The sequence below is a fragment of the Vitis vinifera genome, chromosome 18 (genome assembly GCF_030704535.1).
Source record: "Vitis vinifera cultivar Pinot Noir 40024 chromosome 18, ASM3070453v1".
In the NCBI taxonomy this organism is placed as follows: Eukaryota; Viridiplantae; Streptophyta; class Magnoliopsida; order Vitales; family Vitaceae; genus Vitis; species Vitis vinifera.
In genome coordinates, this window is record NC_081822.1 from 33,967,413 (window position 1) to 33,989,887 (window position 22,475).

Here is a 22,475-nt window from a genome sequence, read left to right on the forward strand (position 1 = left end):
TGAAAATTATTTAATTCATTCGTAAGTGCAAATCCCCTGTTACTTGCCACTAAAAAAGGTAACAGTTGCAACCATTTTGTTGCACTAGGATGAATTACGTCAGCAGAAGGAGGAGGAAATGGATGATTACTGTTCTCAGGTATGCAATATAGTTTTCTCCCTTGACAAAATTTCACTTTTCTTACTGTAGCCTTCTGTTCCTTGTTATTTTGGATTCTTTGTGCCGTTGTAGTGTATATATACTCTTCTTTATGAAGTTTCCAAATTATTAATATTTTTATTAAGGAATCTTATTGTATAATATCAGCTGAAAGTAACTTACAAACCAGAAAAATATTGGTATTTGGTAGTACTTGAAGCCAGAAATTCACAAGCAAATGGAAACAGAAGAGGGCTCTAAACTGTAGAAATTTCCTAGAAGAAGTAGGTGGCTTGAATAAGAAGTAGAGAACGTCATGGGTGCTAACTTTATGCATCTTTCTCTCCCTAATAAATAGCAAACTACCAAATGAAATAGTCAGACACATGATTGATGATAGAAACAGAATTGAATATCCAAATATATCATCAAATTCTTAACATTTCAACCAGGTTAAATTATTTGAATCGACAGTTTTGGTTGTGGGGAAAAATTCTAATTTGTTTTGAGAAGAGACCTCTTCAAATACTTAAGGAAAAAGGAAACTTTCTCCTGCAAGCAAAGAAGCAAAAATATCAACCATAGAATTGTTAGATTCTTTATGTTAGTGATGAGTATTATTGGTAACACCTTTAAAGGAGTTGAAAACATGTTTGGTTGTATTGTGTGTGTGTGTTTCTCTGTTTTTATTTTAAGAGAGCAATTGTAGGATTCTTGCAATTTTAAAAGCAAACAGTTCTCTCAAAGAAAATGGACTGGAACAAACAAAACACAAGGTGGTATACTAGGTACTTGTGTCAGGCTACTCAATGATGCTTGTTCCTGGAGATTTTTTGGTAAGGGAGAGAGGATCAAGTGGGTAGGAACTTTATTTCCACCAAGTTCATGTTCCTTACCTACCATCAAAGAACCAGAGTAGGGTTTTTTGGGTATCTCCTCCTCATGTGACCATGATCTCTTGGATGACACTATGAAAGATTGAGAGGGGGTGGTCCTTAAAACAAGTTTCATCTTTGTTGAGTAACCAACCTTACTAAAAACTTAAATTGTTAGGATTTGAGCCTACTATATATATGATTCTCTAATATCCCCCTCGCATATGACTGCACATGTGGGAGGCAAAGATAGTAGCAGCAGCAGACAGATAATTAAACAAATAAACAGATGAGGCTTTTGGTTAATAAATGCCCTGATACTGTGTTAATTAACAAACTTTCTTGAAAGCTTATGGTATTAAGCTGTTAGGATTTGAGTCTACAATGTATATCATGCTCCAACAATGTTATCATGGAGGATAAAATTCTTGTCTGGAAGTTGGTTTAGAATAAAATTCTTGCAGTGGAGCATTTGATTGGCTGAAATTGTGTGCTTTCTAATTTGGAGCACAATTCATTTTCCAGTGTATATCCCTGTGTCATCTTCATTCTATTTCTCTGGAGAGAGTTGGATATTTTTGAAAGAAATTTGTGACCACACATCGGGTTGCTGCCTCCAAGCTTTAAGATGCATCATTTTGATATGGAAAATGGAAAACTTTTCTGTGCATCATCTTTTGGGTGTATTTGAAGGGGGCCATATGTGAAGATTTTTTATTGGAAGGAGCTTTTATTAAGCATGGGAGATCTTCCTAAGCGAGTTGATTATTTGGGTTTGGAGCTAAGGAGTTTGGGTTACTTCCCTTGATTTTTATTGTATCATCAAGGTGTTTGATCTTTGGGTATAGAATTTTCTCCAAAGTTGGGAATCTTGCCATGTGGAAGAGGGCTACTAACCGGAGGTGGTACATAAGCAAGTTTGAAATGCTGAACATGTCTGTTTAGTTCGAAAACTCAAAAAAGTCCATAAATATTATAGTTGTGATGAGATTTGCACGCTTGTAAAACGTAGGAAATTCAACATACTGTTAGATAGTGTACAGTTATTTCAGTTATTTACTTTTCTTTTTTTTTCCTTATTGTATTATGGGTCCCACTAGCATGTATATATATATACCCAAGTCCAATGTGTATTATTAATAGTTTCTTAATAACAAAAATTAGGGATTCTCCATTTTCTCTCTTTTCACATGGTATCAGAGCCTAGGGAGAAAAAAAACCTAATTATTTTCGGTTTATCCGTGAGTCAATTCTGGGAAACCTTTCAGTGACCGTGTTTCATTCCGGTCACCTTCCCCATCTCTTAAAGCTTTCCGGTCAATCGTATTGCTGTCAGAAAACCCTCACCGCCGGTGATTTTTTCCGGCGAAGTCCTTTTCCGACACCGACCATACCATTAGGTGCGCAAGGAGGAGATCTTCAAGTTTTGTCAAAGCACCGGAGGAAGAATCTCAGTCACGCGCCGACCATGTGCATTTCTTCTCTGGCGGCCTGAACCTCACGCGCCGGCGCGTGAGGGCGCATGAAGCACTTTCCGGCAACGTGCTTCCATCTCTAGCCTCGCCTGACGCCGTCTAGCCACTCTCCATCTGTGCTTGTGTCACCCCGAGCCCTGCACGTGTCTTAGAAAGTGTTCTTCTACCCTTCCAGTAGTGCCACATTTGTTTTTCTTTACTATTTGGTCTCTCACAGCCGCGAATCCTCGGTTTTTCTTCTTTTAGCCGTGATCTGAAGCCATATTAGGGCTCTCTTCGATCCAAACATATTTCGTTCTCCAGATAAGTAGATATGACTACTAAAACTTCCATTTTTTCCTCTATTATATCTGGATCTCCTATGATTATTTAGAAGAAATTGGTTGGCAGTGAAAATTATTTGTCTTGGTCTGCCTTTGTGGAGCTTTGGTTTATGGGTCAAGGTTATGAGGATCACCTTGTTACACAGGAGGCGGATATCCCTGAGGTTGACAGAGTACAATAGAGGAAGATATATGCATAGTTATGTAGTGTGTTATGGCAATCAGTTGATCCTAAGATTCTACTTCATCTTCGGGTCTATAAAACATGCTTTAAATTTTGGAATAAGACGAAAGGGCTATACACGAATGATATCCAATGTCTTTATAAGGTGGCTTCTTCTATTGTCAATGTCAGACAACAAGTCATGGATTTATCTACTTATATTGGCCAGATTGCCTCTCTTAAGGAGGAATTCTTGACTGTGATGCCTCTTACTACTGATGTTGGGGATCAGCGAACATAGATTGACAAGTTCTTCATGGTTCTTATGCTTATTGGCCTCCGTCCAGATCTTGAGACCGTCCGCGATCAGATTCTTGGCAGTTCCTTTATTCCATTTTTGGATGATGTGTTTGCTCGCCTCCTCTGTATCTCCTCCACTCAGACTTTGCTATCTGATAACACTTCAGATTCTTCTGTGTTAGTTTCTCAAACTAACTATCGAGGAGGACGTAGTGGTAACCGAGGTAGAGGCCAACGTCCTCATTGCACCTATTGCAGCTTGGCCACACTCGTGATCGGTGTTATCAGTTACATGGGCGGCCTCCCCGCACTGCCCATGTGGCCTAGTCATCTGATCCTCAGCTGCCTCAGCCGCCTCAGCCGCCTCAGCCTCTGAGCTTCTCCATATCTCAGGGTATTTCCCTCACTGACAGTGAGTATGATGACTATCTCCGCTATTAGGCCACCAAGTCAGCTTCTGTTACTTCTGTTGCGCAGACTGGTAATGCTTCTGCTTGTCTTACCCACACATCTTCTCTTGGACCTTAGATTCTAGATTCTAGCGCTTCTGATCACATATTTGGTAATAAGGATCTTTTCTCTTCTATTACTACTATCTTTGCCTTACCTACTGTTACCTTAGCTAATGGTTCTCAAACTGTGGCTAAAGACATTGGTTTGACACATCCTCTCCCTTCTCTACCTCTCACTTCTGTCCTTTATACTCCTGAGTGTTCCTTTAATCTTATCTCCATCAGCAAAATCACTCGTACTCTTAACTGCTCTATTACTTTTTCTGATAAATTTGTGACCTTGCAGGACTAGAGTATGGGGAAGACGATTGGCATAGGATGTGAGTCTCAAGGCCTTTTTCACCTCACCTCGCCTTCAACTCCTGTAGTTTGCATTTCCACTGATGCTCCCCTCCTCATCCACAGTCGCCTGGCCTACCCTAGTCTATCCAAGTTCCAGAAAATGGTCCCTCGTTTTTCATCTTTGTTGTCGTTTGCGTGTGAGTCTTGTCAGCTTGGGAAACATACTCGTGTCTCGTTCCTAAAGTGAAGAATTTCTGAACTCCTTTATTGATTTTAATCGGTACACACCATACACATATATATACACAAATGACTGAATAAGAAAAAATCAATCTAGCTTAATTCTCTCCTAAAATTAGGAAACTAAATCATAAGGAAATATCCTAAATGATCTCTCCTTTTTTATTCCTAAATTAAAGTCCTAACTTTGGCATTATTTCAACACTCCCCCTCAAGCTGGAGAATATATATCATATAATCCCAGCTTGCAAGTTAAGTCTTCGAAGTTAGGCCTAGGTAAAGCCTTGGTGAGGATGTCTGCGGTTTGGTGCTTGGTAGGAACATAGTTTAATTTGACCGTCTCACTAGTCACCTTCTCTGTGATAAAGTGTCTGTCAATCTCAACATGCTTGGTCCTGTCATGATGCACGGGGTTCTTTGCTATGCTTATAGCTGCCTGATTATCACACATCATCAGAATTGGAGATGAACTCGTTTGTCCCAGTTCACTAAGAACCCTTTTTATCCAAATCCCTTCACAGATTCCCTGTGCAAGAGCTCTGTACTCAGCTTCTGCACTACTTCTGGCTACAACTGATTGCTTCTTACTCCTCCAGGTAACAAGATTTCCCCAGACAAAAGAACAATATCCGGAAGTGGACCGCCTGTCAATGATGTTTCCTGCCCAATCCGCATCTGAGTATACTTCAGTGTCACGGTTCTCTGTCTTTCTGAAGAATAGGCCTTTCCCTGGTGTCATTTTTAAATATCTAAGAATCCTGTAGACTGCTTCCATGTGTTCCTCAGTGGGGCTGTGCATGAATTGACTTACAGCACTCACTGCAAAGCCAATATCTGGCCGAGTGTGTGAGAGATAAATCAAGCGCCCGACAAGCCGCTGATATCTCCCCCTGTCTACCGGTGTACTTTCTTTCTCGATACCAAGTTTCTTCTGACTATCCATAGGAGTATCAATTGGTTTGCATCCAAGCATACCGGTCTCCTTAAGAAGATCGAGTATGTATTTTCTTTGAGAGACTACGATTCCCTTCCTTGATCTAGCCACTTCCATACCAAGGAAATATTTCAAATTTCCAAGGTCTTTAACTTCAAACTCTTCTGACAAATACTTCTTCAAATTCTGTAACTCCCCCATATCATTTCCAGATAGAATAATATCATCGACATAGACTATCAATATGGCCAATTTCCCGGCATGAGACTTCTTGACAAATAGAGTATGATCAGCCTGACCTTGTTTGTAGCCCAGCTTCAGGACTGCTTTTGTGAATCTATCAAACCAGGCTCGAGGAGATTGTTTAAGGCCGTACAATGATTTTTGGAGTTTGCAAACCTGATTCTTTGCCATACTTTCTTCGAAACCAGGTGGTATTTCCATGTAGACTTCCTCTTCTAGGTCCCCATTTAGAAACGCATTTTTTATGTCCAGTTGTTGCAAGCACCAATCTTGATTGACAGCCAATGAGAGAAGGATCCTGATAGTGTTCAGTTTTGCAACAGGAGCAAAAGTCTCCTGATAGTCTATCCCATAGGATTGTGTAAACCCTCTAGCTACCAAACGAGCCTTGAATCTTTCGACTGATCCATCTGCTTTGTATTTTATGGTGAAAATCCACTTGCACCCCATAGGCCTCTTCCCAACCGGCAAATCTGTGATAGTCCATGTCCCATTCTTCTCAAGTGCATCAATCTCATCTTGTACTGCCTTCTTCCATTCTGAAATTTTTAATGCCTCTTGTATTGTGTTGGGAACCTGAGTATCATCAAGAGAAGTAGCAAATGCTCTGTAAGATGGTGATAACCCTTCATACGTAACATAATTCCCAATTGGATGATCTGTACATCTCCTAACACCCTTCCTCAATGCAATTGGCAAAGTAGAATCATCATTGCTGGGAATTAACACCTCTCCAGCCCTATCCTCACCTATGTTCTCTTCAGGAAGACTTGAATTGGAGTCAATATATTGGCCACATGTTGACTGTGATCCGTGTTCTAATTCCTGTCTTTTCCTCCTCCTGATGTAAACTTGTAAGTTCTCATTAGCAAGTTGTGGGGCTATAGGTTGAATAGGCATGGGAGACTGGATGGTCACGAGAGAAGGAACATTTGTGTGCTGGGCTGGCTGAACTGATGGCAGCATGGGTGTGGACAACTCAGTGGGCGCGAATTGAGAAGGATTTGGTGACTCTGAGTGAAAAGAAGGTACACCCTCAAGAAAAGACTCCCAAACTTGATGTTCATTCATGCTCTCCCCCTGAACATGAGATTTGGGATAGAAGAAGACATGTTCAAAGAAAGAGACGTCCATGGTGGTGTAAAATCTTTTGTTGGTTGGAGAATAGCATTTGTACCCTTTTTGGGTTGGAGAATACCCTAGAAAAATGCACTTATTTGCTCGAGGAGCAAATTTGCTACGATTTTGAGGATACACATGAACGAATGCCGTACAACCAAATACTTTGAGTGGTAAATCAGAAGAGGCGGCATGGGTGTGAGGAAACTGTTTTAAGAAAAGTTGACGTGGGGATTGAAAGGTAAGCACTCTGGATGGCATACGGTTAATCAAATAGGTAGCTGTGAGAATAGCTTCCCCCCAGAAATAGTTTGGAACATTAGAGGAAAACATAAGGCACCGGGCAACCTCCAAGAGATGTCTATTCTTGCGTTCGGCCACCCCATTTTGTTGTGGGGTGTCAACGCAAGAACTTATGTGGATAATGCCATGATTTTGAAGATAAGTACTGAGACTACTAGTAAAGTATTCCTTTGCATTATCTGACTTGAGGACTTGTATTTTGGAATTGAATTGATTTTGAACCATAAGATTGAAGGTTTGAAAAATGTGCCCGACCTCTGACTTTTCTTTCATAAGGAAAACCTATGTTACCCGAGTATGATCATCAACGAATGTTACAAACCATCGAGTGCCAGAAATATTTTTTATCCGGGAGGGACCCCACACATCACTATGTACTAGAGAGAAAACAGTCGAAGGTTTGTATGGGATTTGAGGATATACTGTTCGAGTATGCTTTGCAAACTGACAAATTTCATAGTGATAAGATGCTGGATTTTTATTGATAAATAATCTGGGAAACAATTTTGCAAGGTAAACAAAGCTAGGATGACCAAGGCGATAGTGTAACATTATAATCTCACTATCTTTATTGACCTTAGAATTTGACACAGAATTGAAAGACTCTGACATACTCTGAGACTGTACGCAACTTGCTTGAGAGACTTGGTTTGAGAATTGGCCACATGAAAGGAGGTAGAGCCCGGAACACAGTTCAGCACTGCCAATCATCTTCCCCGATTTCAAGTCCTGAAAAACACACAAGTTTGGATAGAATTTAGTAACACATTGGAGATCATGAGCCAATTTGCTAATGGACAAAAGATTACAATCCAAGTTTGGAACATGGAGAACAGAGTCAAGATATAAGTCTTTAGTAAGTTTTATAGAACCTGTCCCGGCAATTTTTGACTTTGAACCATCAGCAATATGGACGGATGAATGACCATTACTTGGCTTGTAATTTTGAAGAATGGCAGCATCTCCTGTCATGTGATCAGAAGCACCTGTGTCTACTATCCACGGCCTCATTCCTCCTCGATTAGCAGTGAAGGCTACACCGGTAGTACTGCCACTGCCAACTTGGCTTAATAATTTCTGTAGCATCTCCATCTGCTCTTTGTTGAATGGACTCAGCTCGGGAATAGATGTGCTCTCAGAGTTGGCAGCCACGTGTGCTCTGCCATCTCTGTCAAACCGTGGCTTTGGTTTCCAATCAGCAGGTTTGCCATGAAGCTTCCAGCAAGTCTCCTTATAATGGCCTGGTTTCTTACAATAATCACACCAAGGCCTATCCCGTTTCTGACGATCTCCACCACTACTATTAAATGACCGAGCAGCAAGGGCAGAGGCATCCAATGTTGGGGCAGGTTGCTCTTTTGATCCCATCATCACTTTCTTTCTACTTTCTTCACGCCTAACCTCTGAAAAAGCCTCCCTGAGACTTGGCAGGGGTTTAATGCCCATGATTCGGCCTCTAACATCATCCAATTCCCTGTTTAGTCCTAGGAAGAACTTGAACAGTCTTTTTTGTTCCACAATTTGCCTGTATGTTGCTGCATCATCCGAACATTTCCATGAGTGAGTCTCAAATAAGTCAAGTTGCTGCCAATACCTTGTGAGTGTGTTGTAATACTGAGTAACTGACTGCTCTCCTTGGCGGAAGTCATGTAGAGCTGATTCAACCTGAAACAGTTCTGAAGTATTTTCAGAACTTGAGTAAGTTTCTTTGGCTGCATCCCATATGTCCTTTGCAGTCCCAAACAGCAAGAAATTTTCGCCTATGTCATTGTTCATGGAATTGATAAGCCATGACATGATCATGCTGTTTTCAATCTTCCACTTCCTGAAACCCGGTTCTGTAGTTTCTGGCATGACTGCTTCTCCAGTGAGGTACTCATCCTTTCCTTTACCGCAAATGAACAGCAACACAGATTGTGACCACTGTAAATAGTTATGGCCATTTAATTTGTGTCCTGTGATGAGAATAGGAGAGGAATCATTGCCACCAAGGTTTGGAATTTCAGATCTGCCCCCTGATTCTGGTGACGTGACGCTGGATACTTGTGATGATGCCATTCCGTATTTTGTCATGGACCGGAAAGGTAGAAGAACACTTTTCAAGGCACGTGCAGGGACTGGAGTTGAGAAAAAATAGCCGGAGGACGCCGGAAAATCTGATCAGAGGACCCGCGGAAGCAAAAGAACCCCAAAAGAGGCACGTGCAGGGCTCGGATTGCACAAACAGGTAGGAAGGGTGGCTGGTCGGCGTCAGGCGAGCCTGGAGGAGGAAGCGCGTCGTCGGAAAGTGGCTCACGCGCCCTCACGCGCCGGCGCGTGAGATGCAGTCGCCGGCCGGAAAAACGCGCGTGGGCGGCGCGTGGATGGGTTTCTGGTTCCGGTGCTTTGGGACAAATTGGAGATCTCCTCCAGGCGCTCCTTGCGGTGTAGAAAAAAATCGTCGCCGGAAAGTTCGCCGGAAAAGTTCGCCGGAAAAGTTGCCGGCGGTGAGTGTTTTCTGACGACGATTCGACTGTCCGGAAAGCGTTTTCTCCCTTGGCTCTGAGAACAAGGACTGATGATCGGAATGAGGGAGAGAGAGAGAGAGAGATGATCGGATTGAGATATGGCCAGAGAGATTTGGCCGGAATGAGTGATGGCCTGAATAAGAGGTGGCCAGAAGGGATTAGGGTTTCAGAAAACTGGCTCTGATACCATGAAGAATTTCTGAACTCCTTTATTGATTTTAATCGGTACACACCATACACATATATATACACAAATGACTGAATAAGAAAAAATCAATCTAGCTTAATTCTCTCCTAAAATTAGGAAACTAAATCATAAGGAAATATCCTAAATGATCTCTCCTTTTTTATTCCTAAATTAAAGTCCTAACTTTGGCATTATTTCAACATAAAGCGTTTGAATAATCGGGCAAAGTATCATTTTGAACTTTTCTACACTGATGTTTGGGGTCCTTGTCGGACCGCGTCTACTTTAGGATTTCAGTATTTTGTCACTTTCGTTGATGACTATTCTCAGTGTACTTGGTTATTTTTAATGAAAAATCGAGCTGAGTTATTCTTTATTTTCCAGAAATTTTATGCTGAAATCCAAACCCAGTTCAATATTTCTATTCGTGTGTTACTCAATGACAATGCCAGGAAATATTTTTCTGCACCATTTACTTCATTTATGTCCCAACATGGGGATCCTTCACCAGTTTTCTTGTGCTCATACTTCTTAACAAAATGGGGTAGTTGAACGTAAGAATCGACATCTTGTTGAGACAGCTCGTACTCTCCTTCTCCATAGTAACGTTTCTTTTCGTTTTTAGGGGGACGCTGTTCTTACAGCATGTTATTTGATTAATCGTATGCCCTCATCTGTATTACACGATCAGATTCCTCATTCCTTTCTTTTCCCTGACCAACCACTCCTTCCTCCTCGTGTTTTTGGTTGTACTTGCTTTGTTCATATTCTCACTCCTGGACAGGACAAACTTTTTGCCAAAGCCACAAAATGCATCTTCTTGGGATACTCCAGACTTCAAAAGGGTTATCGTTGTTATTCCTCTAAGACTCATCGCTACTTTCTCTCCGCTGATGTCACCTTCTTTAAGGACTCACAATTCTTCTCCACCTCTCAGTCTCTTTCTGTTTCTGAAGTCTTACCTCTTCCCATTATCTCCCCACCTGATGCAGTGCCTTCTCGCCCACTTCAGGTTTATCATCGCCGTCATCGTGTCGTTGTTCCTTCTTCTTTGGCCGAGGTACCTGCTGACTCATTTCCTATCCCTTCGGCTTCTCCTTCCCCGGCTCTGCCTCCTTCTGCTGACTTACCCATTGCTTTTCGGAAAGGTAATCGATCTACTCGTAATCCTCATCCCATTTACAATTTTTTGAGTTACCATCGATTATCTTCACCCTATTCTGCATTTGTTTCTGCTATATCTTTTATTTCTCTTCCCAAGAGCACCCCTGAGGCTCTTTCCCATCCAGGCTGGCGACAGACAATGGTAGATGAAATGACTGCTTTACACTCTAATAGCACTTGGGATCTTGTTGTTTTACCCTCTGGTAAATTTACAGTTGGTTGTCATTGGGTCTACACAGTTAAGGTTGGCTCTGATGGTCAGGTTGATCGCCTTAAGGCTCGCTTAGTTGCTAAAGGCTATACTTAGGTTTATGGTTTTGATTATGATGACACTTTCTTTCCTGTTGCCAAGATAGCTTCTGTTCGTCTATTGCTCTCCATGACTGCTATGCGTTCTTGGCCTCTTTATCAGTTAGATATTAAAAATGCTTTGCTTCATGGGGATCTTGCCGAGGAAGTTTATATGGAGCAACCACCTAGTTTTGTTGCTTAGGGGGAGTCTGGTTTAGTGTGCAAGTTACGCCGTTCTCTATATGGCTTGAAACAATCTCCTCGAGCATGGTTTAGTCGTTTTAGTTCTGTTGTTCAGGAGTTTGGCATGTTTCATAGTACAACAGACCATTTCGTTTTCTATCATCATAACTCTTCGGGGCAGTGTATTTATTTGGTAGTTTATGTGGATGACATCGTCATTACAGACAGTGATCAGAATGGTATTCATAAACTAAAGCAACACCTTTTCACCCACTTTTAGACTAAAGACTTGGGGAAACTCAAGTATTTCTTAGGGATTGAGATAGCTCAATCCAATTCCGGTGTGGTTCTTTCCCAAAGGAAGTATGCTTTAGACATCTTGGAAGAAACCGGTATGTTAGACTGTAAACCGGTAGACACTCCTATGGATCCAAATGTCAAACTTATATCAGGACAGGGGGAGCCTTTAGGAGATCCTGGGAGACATCGGCGACTTGTAGGTAAACTGAACTACTCACCATTACTCGTCCAAACATTTCTTTTCCTGTAAGTGTTGTTAGTCAATTCCTACAGTCACCATGTGATAGCCATTGGGATGCTATAATCTGCATTCTTCGATATATCAAAAGCACACCAAACCAAGGTGTGTTGTATGAGAACAGAGGTCATACCCAGGTTGTTGGTTACACAGATGCAGATTGGGCTGACTCACCCACAGATAGACGTTCCACTTTCGGGTATTATGTTTTTATTGGAGGTAACCTAATATCCTGGAAGAGTAAGAAACAAGATGTAGTGGCCAGATCTAGTGCTAAAGCCGAGTATCGAGCTATGACTCTGGCAACATGTGAACTCATATGGCTGAAACATCTTCTTCGGAAGTTGAGATTTGGAAAGGATGAACAGATGAAACTCACCTGTGACAACTAAGCCGCTTTGCATATTGCATCCAATCCAGTCTTTCATGAAAGGACCAAACACATTGAAGTTGACTGTCACTTCATTAGAGAAAAGATCGCATCAGGATGTGTGGTGACTAGTTTTGTCAATTCAAATGATTAACTAGCAGATATTTTTACTAAATCTCTCAGAGGTCCTAGAATTAAATACATTTGTAACAAGCTTGGTGCATATAACATATATGCTCCAGCTTGAGAGGGAGTGTTAGATAGTGTACAGTTATTTCAGTTATTTACTTTTTCTTTTTTTTCCTTATTGTATTGTGGGTCCCACTAGCATGTATATATATACTCAAGTCCAATGTGTATTATTAATAGTTTCTTAATAACAAAAATTAGGGATTCTCCCTTTTCTCTCTTTTCACACATTCCAACTATCACACTAACACCTTTATTATTGTTCTTTGTAAACATTGTATATGTATGGAAGAGTTGGGCTTAGAGTTAAATTCCCAGTCTGGCCTGAAGGCTCATCTCGGGGCCGGCTTGAGTCCGACCCAAACCCTAACCAAGAAGGCCTGAGGCTTGCCTGGCTTGTTTAAATGCCTTGTAAATTATATGTATATTACATATTTCCATGTCCTAGCCAAGTGCATTACTATGCTAGATAGCTTTCCAACCTAGGTTTCCTTCTTCGTCTTCTTCTTCTTCTTCTTCTTCTTTTTTTATTTTTATTTTTTTAATACATATATATACAAAAAATGAGAAACAAACATTTAATCACCATGAAATGAGTACTAAGCAGCATAAGAAATCCTTGCTCCATGATACCATCCCCTACATAACCCTATTGCAAGTAGGATAAAACTAAATATTGTAGGAAGGACAGGCCATTGCACAGCTAAAAGTGGCTCCAATTCCAAATTGATATTTAGGGAAGAAATAAACTTGAATGGACTTCTACATTAATTGAAGACTATGAAATTTACTAATTCCATTGGTGGGACGTGCTTGTGAAAATATATATATATTTATCACAGTGCTTGCAAAGAACATTAGTTGCTACTCTGTTCATTCTGCATTTGGTTGTTGCATTTTGTATTTTGATCAGATTAGTCGTCACATTTTGAACCTCCTTTAAAGTCATAATTAGGCAGTTGTTTTGAGAGAAGAAATATGGGAGTCCATGAATTTAATGAATTGTTCAAAACATTATTTCATAGTAAAAAAGGTTATTAAAAGCTAAAATTTCTGGGCTTTTCATGTTATGATTTTGATAGGAGAACTTGTCTTGAACCAAATAATCACCACCTTGAATATTCAAATATGTTACTCTAGTGACTTCTGAAAGATTTTGATGCAAAACAATTGTGAGTAGCATATCTACAAATAGGCACAATTACTTTTTGGATAGTGAATTTGAATGTCATATCCTCGTTCTCTGAGGTTGAAGAATCTGTGGTAAAGTATTCCCAATCAAATAAGCATGATTTTATTAGCTATCAAGAAATTGGCCAGATCATGGAAACATGTATAACTTCTGATATGTCGTGCACCTTGCTACTACTGCATTGAAGCAGCTTTCATTGTGGCATGTCTGATCAACATGCTGCCAATTCTGCATTGCTTGAAGGGCAATCTCCAGTCAATGGCTCACTTATCCACAGCCTGATTATAGTCTTCTCTTCTTCCTTCAAGCCACAAAGCAAGCTATTCCAAGGCAGTAGCAGCAAGGTAGATGACATACTGCCACTGCTGCACTGCTCAAAGGGCTATTCCAGTCAGTGGATCTGAAACTATGATCTTATTTCTTGTATCTATTCTGTCTTCCTTTATATAATCTTTGTGGGGAGGGTTCTGGTTCACTGCAGACCTGATTCCAAGGAAAATGCTTATTTATCATATAAGGTTTTGTAAATTGGTTTCTTTTTCTGGTGTAGCAGACAGTTCTTTAATTTAAGGACCCATACAAGATAATATTCATATCCAATGAGAATTATCTAAATATCTAAATGCCTTGAAATTTTCAATTATCTATTATCCTTATTATTGTTTTTGCACTGAAATAAGTTTAACAATTGTTGTGGTGCAACCTCAGTTATATCTGTTTTGATATTTACCACACTAAGTTTCTTTCCTTTATAAAGTTAATTCTTTCTTTTTATTGGCAACAGCTTAATGTTGTTTTGTTCGTCTAGGTCCCTGTTCGTCATGTAGTATTTATGATTCATGGTATTGGTCAAAGATTAGAGAAATCTAATTTAATAGATGATGTTGGCAATTTTCGCCATATCACAGCAAGTCTTTCTGAACGTCACCTGACTTCATACCAACGTGGCACTCAAAGGATCCTTTATATTCCATGCCAGGTAAACGGTATATTTTTTATACATGTTGGTAAGGAGGGTGTATATTTTATCATTTTAAAGCTTTTTGAAATAATTAAAGGGTTATTCAAATACTTTGTAACTATTGGAATGTCTTGTAACCACTGAATTGTTTTGGGACTAATGCCCTGGTACAGTATGGGATTTTCTCAGAAATTCCAAGGCCTTTGTTAAAATGTACTTGCATGCATTTTATAATCTGTTTCAATAAGGCGCTGGTATATCATGAGATTTTATCAGAAATTCTGGGGTCTTTATCAAGATGGACTTGTATGCATTATATGATCTGTTTCAGAAATGCCCTGGTATAGGATGGGATTTTCGAAAAAATTCCCAAGCCTTCATCAAAATGGACTTTTATATGTTTTATGATCTATTTCAGTAATTTATTTATTTATTTTTTTGTGAATAATTCTATGAAGCAGGTAAATATCATTTGGTTTTATATGTTATTGGTCTTATTCCTAGGTGTAGAAACTAAGAGTGATTTTTGAATTCATTCAAAACTCTGTTTTTTACATAAACGTATCCCTATTTAACAAACATACAGAGAGCAATAAAAAAGAAAAAAAATACAAATATGGAAGAACACAATTTATCCACAATTAGGGCCTCAATTTTTCCCTAATACCCTACCAATCATCATTCAAAATTATAACGGATTTCCACACTCTCCCTCAAGTCAGATCATAGATATTAATCATGTCCAACTTGCAAACAAAGTCTTCAAAGCTAGATTTCTGTAACCCCTTAGTGAAAATATCGGCCAATTGTTCCCTAGTAAGGATATAAGTCATACAGATAATCCCTTTCTTAATTTTTTCCTTGATAAAGTGTCTGTCCACTTCTATGTGTTTGGTTATGTCGTGCTGAACAGGATTTTGAGAAATACTAATGGCAGCTTTGTTGTCACAATAGAGTTTAATGGGGAGCTCTATTGTAATGCTTAGTTCTTCCAACAGTTTCTGCAACCATAGTCCTTCACACATGCCTTGTGCAACTGCTCTGAATTCAGTTTCGGCACTGCTTCTGGCTACTACACTCTGCTTCTTACTTCTCCATGTTACTAAATTCCCCTAGACATAGGTACAGTAACTTGTAGTAGACCTTCTGTCATCTGTTGATCTCACCCAATCTGCGTCTGTATAGATCTCTACTTTCTTACTATCACTTTTCTTAAAGAATAGTCCTCTTCCTGGAGAACCCTTTAGGTATCTGAGGATCTTATATACTGCTTCCAGATGACTTTCCTTTGGTGAGTGCATGTACTGGCTAACCACGCTTACGGCGAAAGCAATGTCAGGTCTAGTGTGAGAAAGGTAGATTAGTCTACCTACTAGTCGCTGATATTTCTCTTTATCCACGAGCTTTCCATCGCTTTCCATCCTATTTCTTGCCTCGATAGGGGTATCGCTTGGCTTGCATCCCAGCATGCCAGTCTCAGTCAACAAGTCAAGTACATACTTTCTTTGGGAAATATTAATTCCCTTCCTTGATCTGGCTACCTCCATTCCTAGGAAATACCGCATTTGACCCAAATCTTTCACCTCAAATTCTGTGGCTAAGACCTTCTTCAACCTTTCCACTTGTCCTGTGTCATCTCCAGTGAGAATGATGTCATCGACATACACGATTAGAATGGTGATCCTTCCATCATTGGACTGTTTGAAGAACATAGTATGATCCGATTGTCCCTGTTGGTATCCTTGGTTCTTAATCACCTTTGCAAATCTATCAAACCATGCTCTGGGTGATTGTTTGAGACCATAAAGAGATTTCTTCAATTTGCATACCCTAGTTTCTTCTTCTTCCTTATAAAACCCTGGTGGTAGCATCATAAACACTTCTTCTTCTAGTTCACCATTCAGAAAGGCATTCTTGATATCAAACTGATGGAGTGGCCAATCGAGGTTTGATGCCAAGGATAAAAGAACTTGTATAATGTTCAGCTTTGCTACTGGTGCAAATGTCTCGGTATAGTCGATGCCATAGGTCTAAGTGAACCCCTTTGCAACTAGGCGGGCTTTGTATTGTTCTACTGTGCCATCTGCCTTATATTTCACTGTGAATATCCATTTACAGCCCACTAGTTTCTTCCCCCTTGGCAAATTCATCACTTCCCAAGTCTCATTTTTTTCTAATGCCCTTATTTCTTCCATCACAGCCTCTTTCCATTCTGGAATTTCGAAGGCTTCTTGAATGTTTTTAGGAATCTGGATTCTGTCAAGGTTAGTTGTAGAAGTATGACACTTTGCAGAAAGAGAATTATAAGACACAAATTTTGAGATAGGATGGAGAGTACATGAACGAGATTGTTTCCTAAGAGCAATAGGTAAGTCATTTGTTACCTGATCAGAATTGGAGCCATACTCCTGAGGGGTTGGAACTATCACCGGTTCTGACTCTTTTGGTGCTTCGGAGATGAGTGTCTCATTGAACTTTGATTTTGGCCTCCTTGAGTAGACAAGTGTTTCCCTATTTTTCTGTAATTCCGTATCTCCCCATGAGTTTAAGTGTCCTTCTGTATTAGGCGAAGGGGTAGATATAAGGCACGGAATGGATTCAAACATAGCAACATCAAGATAGTCAGAGGTTAAGGAAGATCTAGTTTCACTCATGGACTCCCCTTGAAGTGAGTAGTAGGGAGTATGCTAAAAAAATGTGACATCTAGGCTAACATATAGCAGCTTTGAAACTGGGTCATAGCATTTGTAGTCTTTTTGTGTGGAAGAGTAGCCAAGAAAGACACATTTAAGCGCTCTGGGATCAAATTTGTTCCGCTTAGGTCCGTGAGTGTGGACAAACACAGTGGACCCAAAGACATGAAGTGGAAGATGTGCATCAAGTCTCGAATGAGGAAAAAACTCTTGGAATTTCTGAAGGGATGTGACAAAGGATAGGACCCGACTCGGCATTCGGTTAATAAGATATGTGGCTGTCAAAATGGAGTCACCCCAAAATTGTGAGGGCCTGTGAGATGTAAATAGCAAAGCACGAGCAACTTCAAGAATATGTCTATTTTTTTGTTCTGCAACCCCGTTTTGCTGAGGGGTGTCAACACAAGAACTTTGATGTATAATACCATTTTCTTGTAGGTAAGTGCTCAAGGAGTGATTGAAATACTTAGTACCATTATCAGTACGAAGAATTTGAATTTTGGTTTGAAATTGAGTTTGTATCATAGAGTGAAAGTTCAAGAAGACTGATCGAACCTCAGTTTTATCAGTCAACAAATATACCCAACACAGGCGAGTATGATCATCAATAAAAGTGAAACCATTTTTTATGGGTCCTATTAGGGGTACGTGAGGGACCCCATAGATCACTGTGAATCAGAGTAAATGGTATGGATGGTTTATACTTGGACTTAGGAAAAGACGCTTGATGATGGTTGGCAAGTTCACACACTTCACACTGAAAATCCAATAAAGTTTTATTTGAACATAGTGAAGGAAATAAATGTTTTAAGTACTGAAAATTAGGATGACCCATCCTTTTGTGCCATAACAAAAGTTCATTGTCCTTAGGATAAGATGCAGAATTATAAACAGTAGGAGAACATTGTCCAAGCACATCAGTTTCATCGAAGTAATATAGACCCTCATGTTCCTTAGCACTGCCAATCGTCTTCCCCGATGATAGGTCCTGAAAAACACAATGAGATGGTAGGAATTTAGCTGAGCAATTAGAATCTTTGGTTAACTGGCTAACAGACAGCAAATTGCAAGACAACTTAGGTACATGTAGGACAGGGTTGAGAGTAATCGACTCAGAAATACGAATACTCCCTTTGCTAGCAATTGGTGATAAAGTACCATCTGTAATTTTTACTTTTAAATTACCGGCACAAGGAGAATATGTAGAAAATAAATGATGAGCATCAATCATATGATCAGATGCACTAGAGTCAATAATCCAGGGAGTAGTCTGAGACATGATGCTAAGTGCTGTAAAAAAAGTACTTTTTTTTGCCAAAGAACCAGAGGATAAAGTGGTAGAAGACTGACTAGAGGCTTGGAAATTAGAAAAAAGCTCATATAATTTCACAAGCTGGTCAGAATTAAACCCCAAACTAGAAGTTGACTGACAAATTTCTGTGGGAGTTTTGTCTGCCTGGGTTTCGGTGGAGGCTTGATGACTATGGGCTTTGGGTTGTTTGGGCTTCCAATTTGCGGGCTTGCCATGTAAAGCCCAACAAGTGTCTTTAGTGTGGCCCAACTTCTTACAATGCTCACAATAAGTCCTCTTGGATTGTCTTGGGCTTGACCCACTAGTTCCAGCAGCATGAGGCCCACGTCCAGCAGTAGCATGGGGCCCATGAGGCCCATGGGTTAAAAGGGCTGAGCCCTCAGGCCCAAATGAAAGATCCAACATTACTCTCCTCATGCTTTCCTTTTGCCGCACCTCGGATGGAGGGCAACGACCGACGATTGAGAACCTTACTCCTGACGTCGTCAAGCTCACGGTTCAGTCCCGTTAGGAACTCAAAGACCCTTTCGTTCTCCATCTTCTTCTTGAAGCGCACGCTGTCACCCGTGTACTCCCACTCCTCTTCGCAGCTGAGATCGAGATCTTGCCACAAACCCAGCATCTCGGTGTTGTATTCCGTGACTTCCCGATCTCCTTGCTTTATCTGCCAAAGCCGCGTCTTGATTTCAAAGATTTGGGAAGCATTCTTGACATCGGAATACGTTTCCCGTATCGCATCCCCCACATCCTTTGCTGTTGGGAGGAACATGTAAGTCTTTCAAATGGCTGGTTTCATGGAGTTAATCAAGCATGAGGTGATAAAGGAGTTTTCGGACCGCCATTTCTGGGATGCTGCTACATCTGTCGGAGGTGGTCGCCGAGTCTCGCCGGTAAGGAACCCTAACTTTCCCTTTCCGTCAATAACGAGTTTGATTGATTGAGCCCACTCTCTGTAATTCTTACCATTCAGTTTTTCAACGGTAAGGTGGAGTGGGGAGTTGTCGAATGCACTGACGGGGCCCATCGAAGAGTGTATCTCCGACACTCTTTCATGGTTGTTTCCTCTTTGGGCATTCATGGATAGATTAGGGTTTAGAGCAAACGAAACTTTGATACCATGTAGAAACTAAGAGTGATTTTTGAATTCATTCAAAACTCTGTTTTTTACATAAACGTATCCCTATTTAACAAATATACAGAGAACAATAAAAAAGAAAAAAAATACAAATATGGAAGAACACAATTTATCCACAATTGGGGCCTCAATTTTTCCCTAATATCCTACCAATCATCATTCAAAATTATAGCGGATTTCCACACTAGGTCTTTGTCAAAATGGATTTGTACGAGTTTTGCACTCTGTTTCACATTTTTTTTTTGTTTTACTTTATTCCTTCTATATATTTTTTTTTCCTTTTTTGTCATCAGTATCATTTTTTTTCCTTCCTTTTTTTTTTTTGCCTTTTTTTAATTTGAGGGTGGGTTGCAAAATCAGCCTAAAATTACTTACTTGATACTTGTTTTTCAGTGGCGAAGAGGTTTGAAGCTTAGTGGTGAATCCACAGTTGAAAAAATTACGTTAGATGGTGTTCGGGGTTTGCGTGTCACATTGAGTGCAACTGTCCACGATGTATTATATTATATGAGCCCAATCTACTGTCAGGATATTATCAATTCGGTACTCTATTTTATCTTTAATTTTTCAGTTTCCCTTTTATTATTTTATTCGTTTGTTGATAATAATCCATTTGACCATCTTAAAATGCTTTGCCTATGGTTTATATAGCTGGACCGAGATGTTATTTTCATTTTACATACACTGCAATCGGTAGTTCATATATCATACGACAACTTGATTTTTTCTGTTTACACTTGAGATTTAGCTAATTACTAAACTGAAATTTTAAACTTTATTTGTCTCATATTTGATTAGTAGAAAGCACAAATACGAGAAATTTCATTTGAAAAATGGAGAAAATTGATATTTTTTTTTTAATAAGTGTATTGGCAAACTTAGATGTGATCATACACTAAATTTTACAAGAATTGGTCAATCACTCATGGTGGGGATTCCTTATCAGACAAAAAGGAAAAAAAAATGGAAAAGAAGAAGGTGATGTTTGTTTTTTTACTTAATTCTAAATAGAACCTTAATGCTTAATAGTGTTAAATATTAGGTTGTTTGTTTTTGTAGTATTTTATTTCCACTAAGTATTAAAAAGTAAAAAAAATCAATATGTTATTTTTTCTATTTAGAAAAAGTTACATATTTTAGCTTTTTTTATTTAGTAAAAAGTTTATAGTAAGTCATGAAAAAGTAGAAAAACAAATAACCTAAATTCTGAAAACAAATTGTTTTCAGTAAAAAGCCAAAAAAACAAACTCCACCGAAGGCTATGGGACAACTACATTTTCAGCGAGTAAAACTGTTGAATTGCCAACTTTCCTACAATATTAAATTGTTAAGAATTAGACCCACAATGTACATCGTAGTCTTAACACCCCCTCTGTGCAGCCTCACACCTACATGTGGAGAGGCATGGACAGGTTTTTGGGTCCATGGTCTATATCATGCTACCCATGCTTTTTGGCATGTATATGATTACATTAACAGTCCAAATACTTTCCTAAAAGATTAAATTGTTAAGAATTGGAACCACAATGTATATCATAGTTTGAACAGCCCTACCCTATGTGTGGCCTCACACTTGCATGTGGAGAGGCATAGATAGGTTTTTGGGCCCATGTTGTATATCATGCTATATGATTACATCAACACTCCAAATACTAACTTCACTCATTTTGATAACATGTATATGCTAGTGTATAGTAAAAAAATATTAAATAGCCTACAGTTAGATATGCATCCTTTAACATAGGATTTTTTGGTTGGATCAAAGTTGTAAACTATACCTTAAATCATGTGGCAGTAACAGAGCTACTCCTTTAAACAATACTATTGCGTTATATTTTGGTCCTGTTGGGGCTTGGGGCAGTTGTCCTAGAGTAGTGAAATTTACATTTTATTAGTGAGATTGAATATCCAGTTTGAATGTAACAACATGCTTGGACTAAAGATCCATTAATTTGCTTCTAGGTCTCAAATCAGTTAAACCGGTTATATTTGAAGTTTCTTAAGAGGAATCCGGGTTATGATGGAAAGGTATGTGGATGCTTGAAAGGTCACCATTTTCATTCATCAGTATTTGACTATTTAAGTTCGTGATTCATATTTAATGCTCTCATATTATGCTATCTTTATATAGGTTTCCATATATGGTCACTCTTTAGGAAGTGTCCTCTCTTATGATATCCTTTGTCATCAAGACAATTTGTCCAGTCCATTTCCAATGGATGCGATGTATATAAAACAAACTAGTAAAGAAGAAAACCATCCTAGTGGAAGCAATCAATCCTCTACATACAATTCCTCCACCAATCTGGAGAATTCTAGTTTGATCAATGATTCTCAGGACATGGTGGTGCCCAACAATGAAGACAAGATGATTTCACAACCTAGTGTAGTAGTTTGTGGGGAAGAACTTGCTGAACCTTCTGTTACAGCAGATTTGGAAGAACCTTCTATAATGGCTATGGATTCTAACCAACCAAATGATAGCTCATCATTGAATGAAAGTGTCCATGAACAAGTTTGTGATTCTAGTGACATGTTTTCTCAAGAAAAAGATGGCATGGATGAAGATATCGGCACAAACGATAGGGGCATCCCAAATGGGGTTTCAGAGAAAATACCTGAGGAGTTATTTGATGATAAAAGCAATAAAGATGAAGAATGCAAATTGTTGAGAGAAGAGGTGGGGATTTGTAAATGAGTACTTTTTGTAACTGTGGGCATGTTTTATTTATTATTTAATGAAGTTTCTCTGTTTCAGATTGCTTCCCTGAAAGCAAGAATAGCAGAATTGGAATGTCAGTGTGGTGGTAAAGTTTCTCTGTTCTTCACATTATTTCATGTCTGG

General features: G+C 39.4%; 1 protein-coding gene across 3 annotated transcripts in view; it reads left to right on the forward strand.

Annotated features, from left to right (window-relative positions):
- The window catches only part of LOC100260107 (phospholipase SGR2), a 42,380-nt gene that overhangs the window by 15,664 nt on the left and 4,241 nt on the right, over nt 1–22,475 (forward strand). For 2 of the 3 annotated variants that reach the window (XM_010647575.3, XM_002275576.4), the window contains exons 7-12: nt 89–139; nt 14,338–14,508; nt 20,024–20,173; nt 21,593–21,658; nt 21,762–22,310; nt 22,389–22,437. In XM_010647575.3, coding sequence (XP_010645877.1) covers nt 89–139; nt 14,338–14,508; nt 20,024–20,173; nt 21,593–21,658; nt 21,762–22,310; nt 22,389–22,437 — 1,036 coding nt within the window. The remainder of the gene's footprint in view (nt 1–88; nt 140–14,337; nt 14,509–20,023; nt 20,174–21,592; nt 21,659–21,761; nt 22,311–22,388; nt 22,438–22,475) is intronic. The other variant, XM_059734264.1, reaches the window with a different exon arrangement.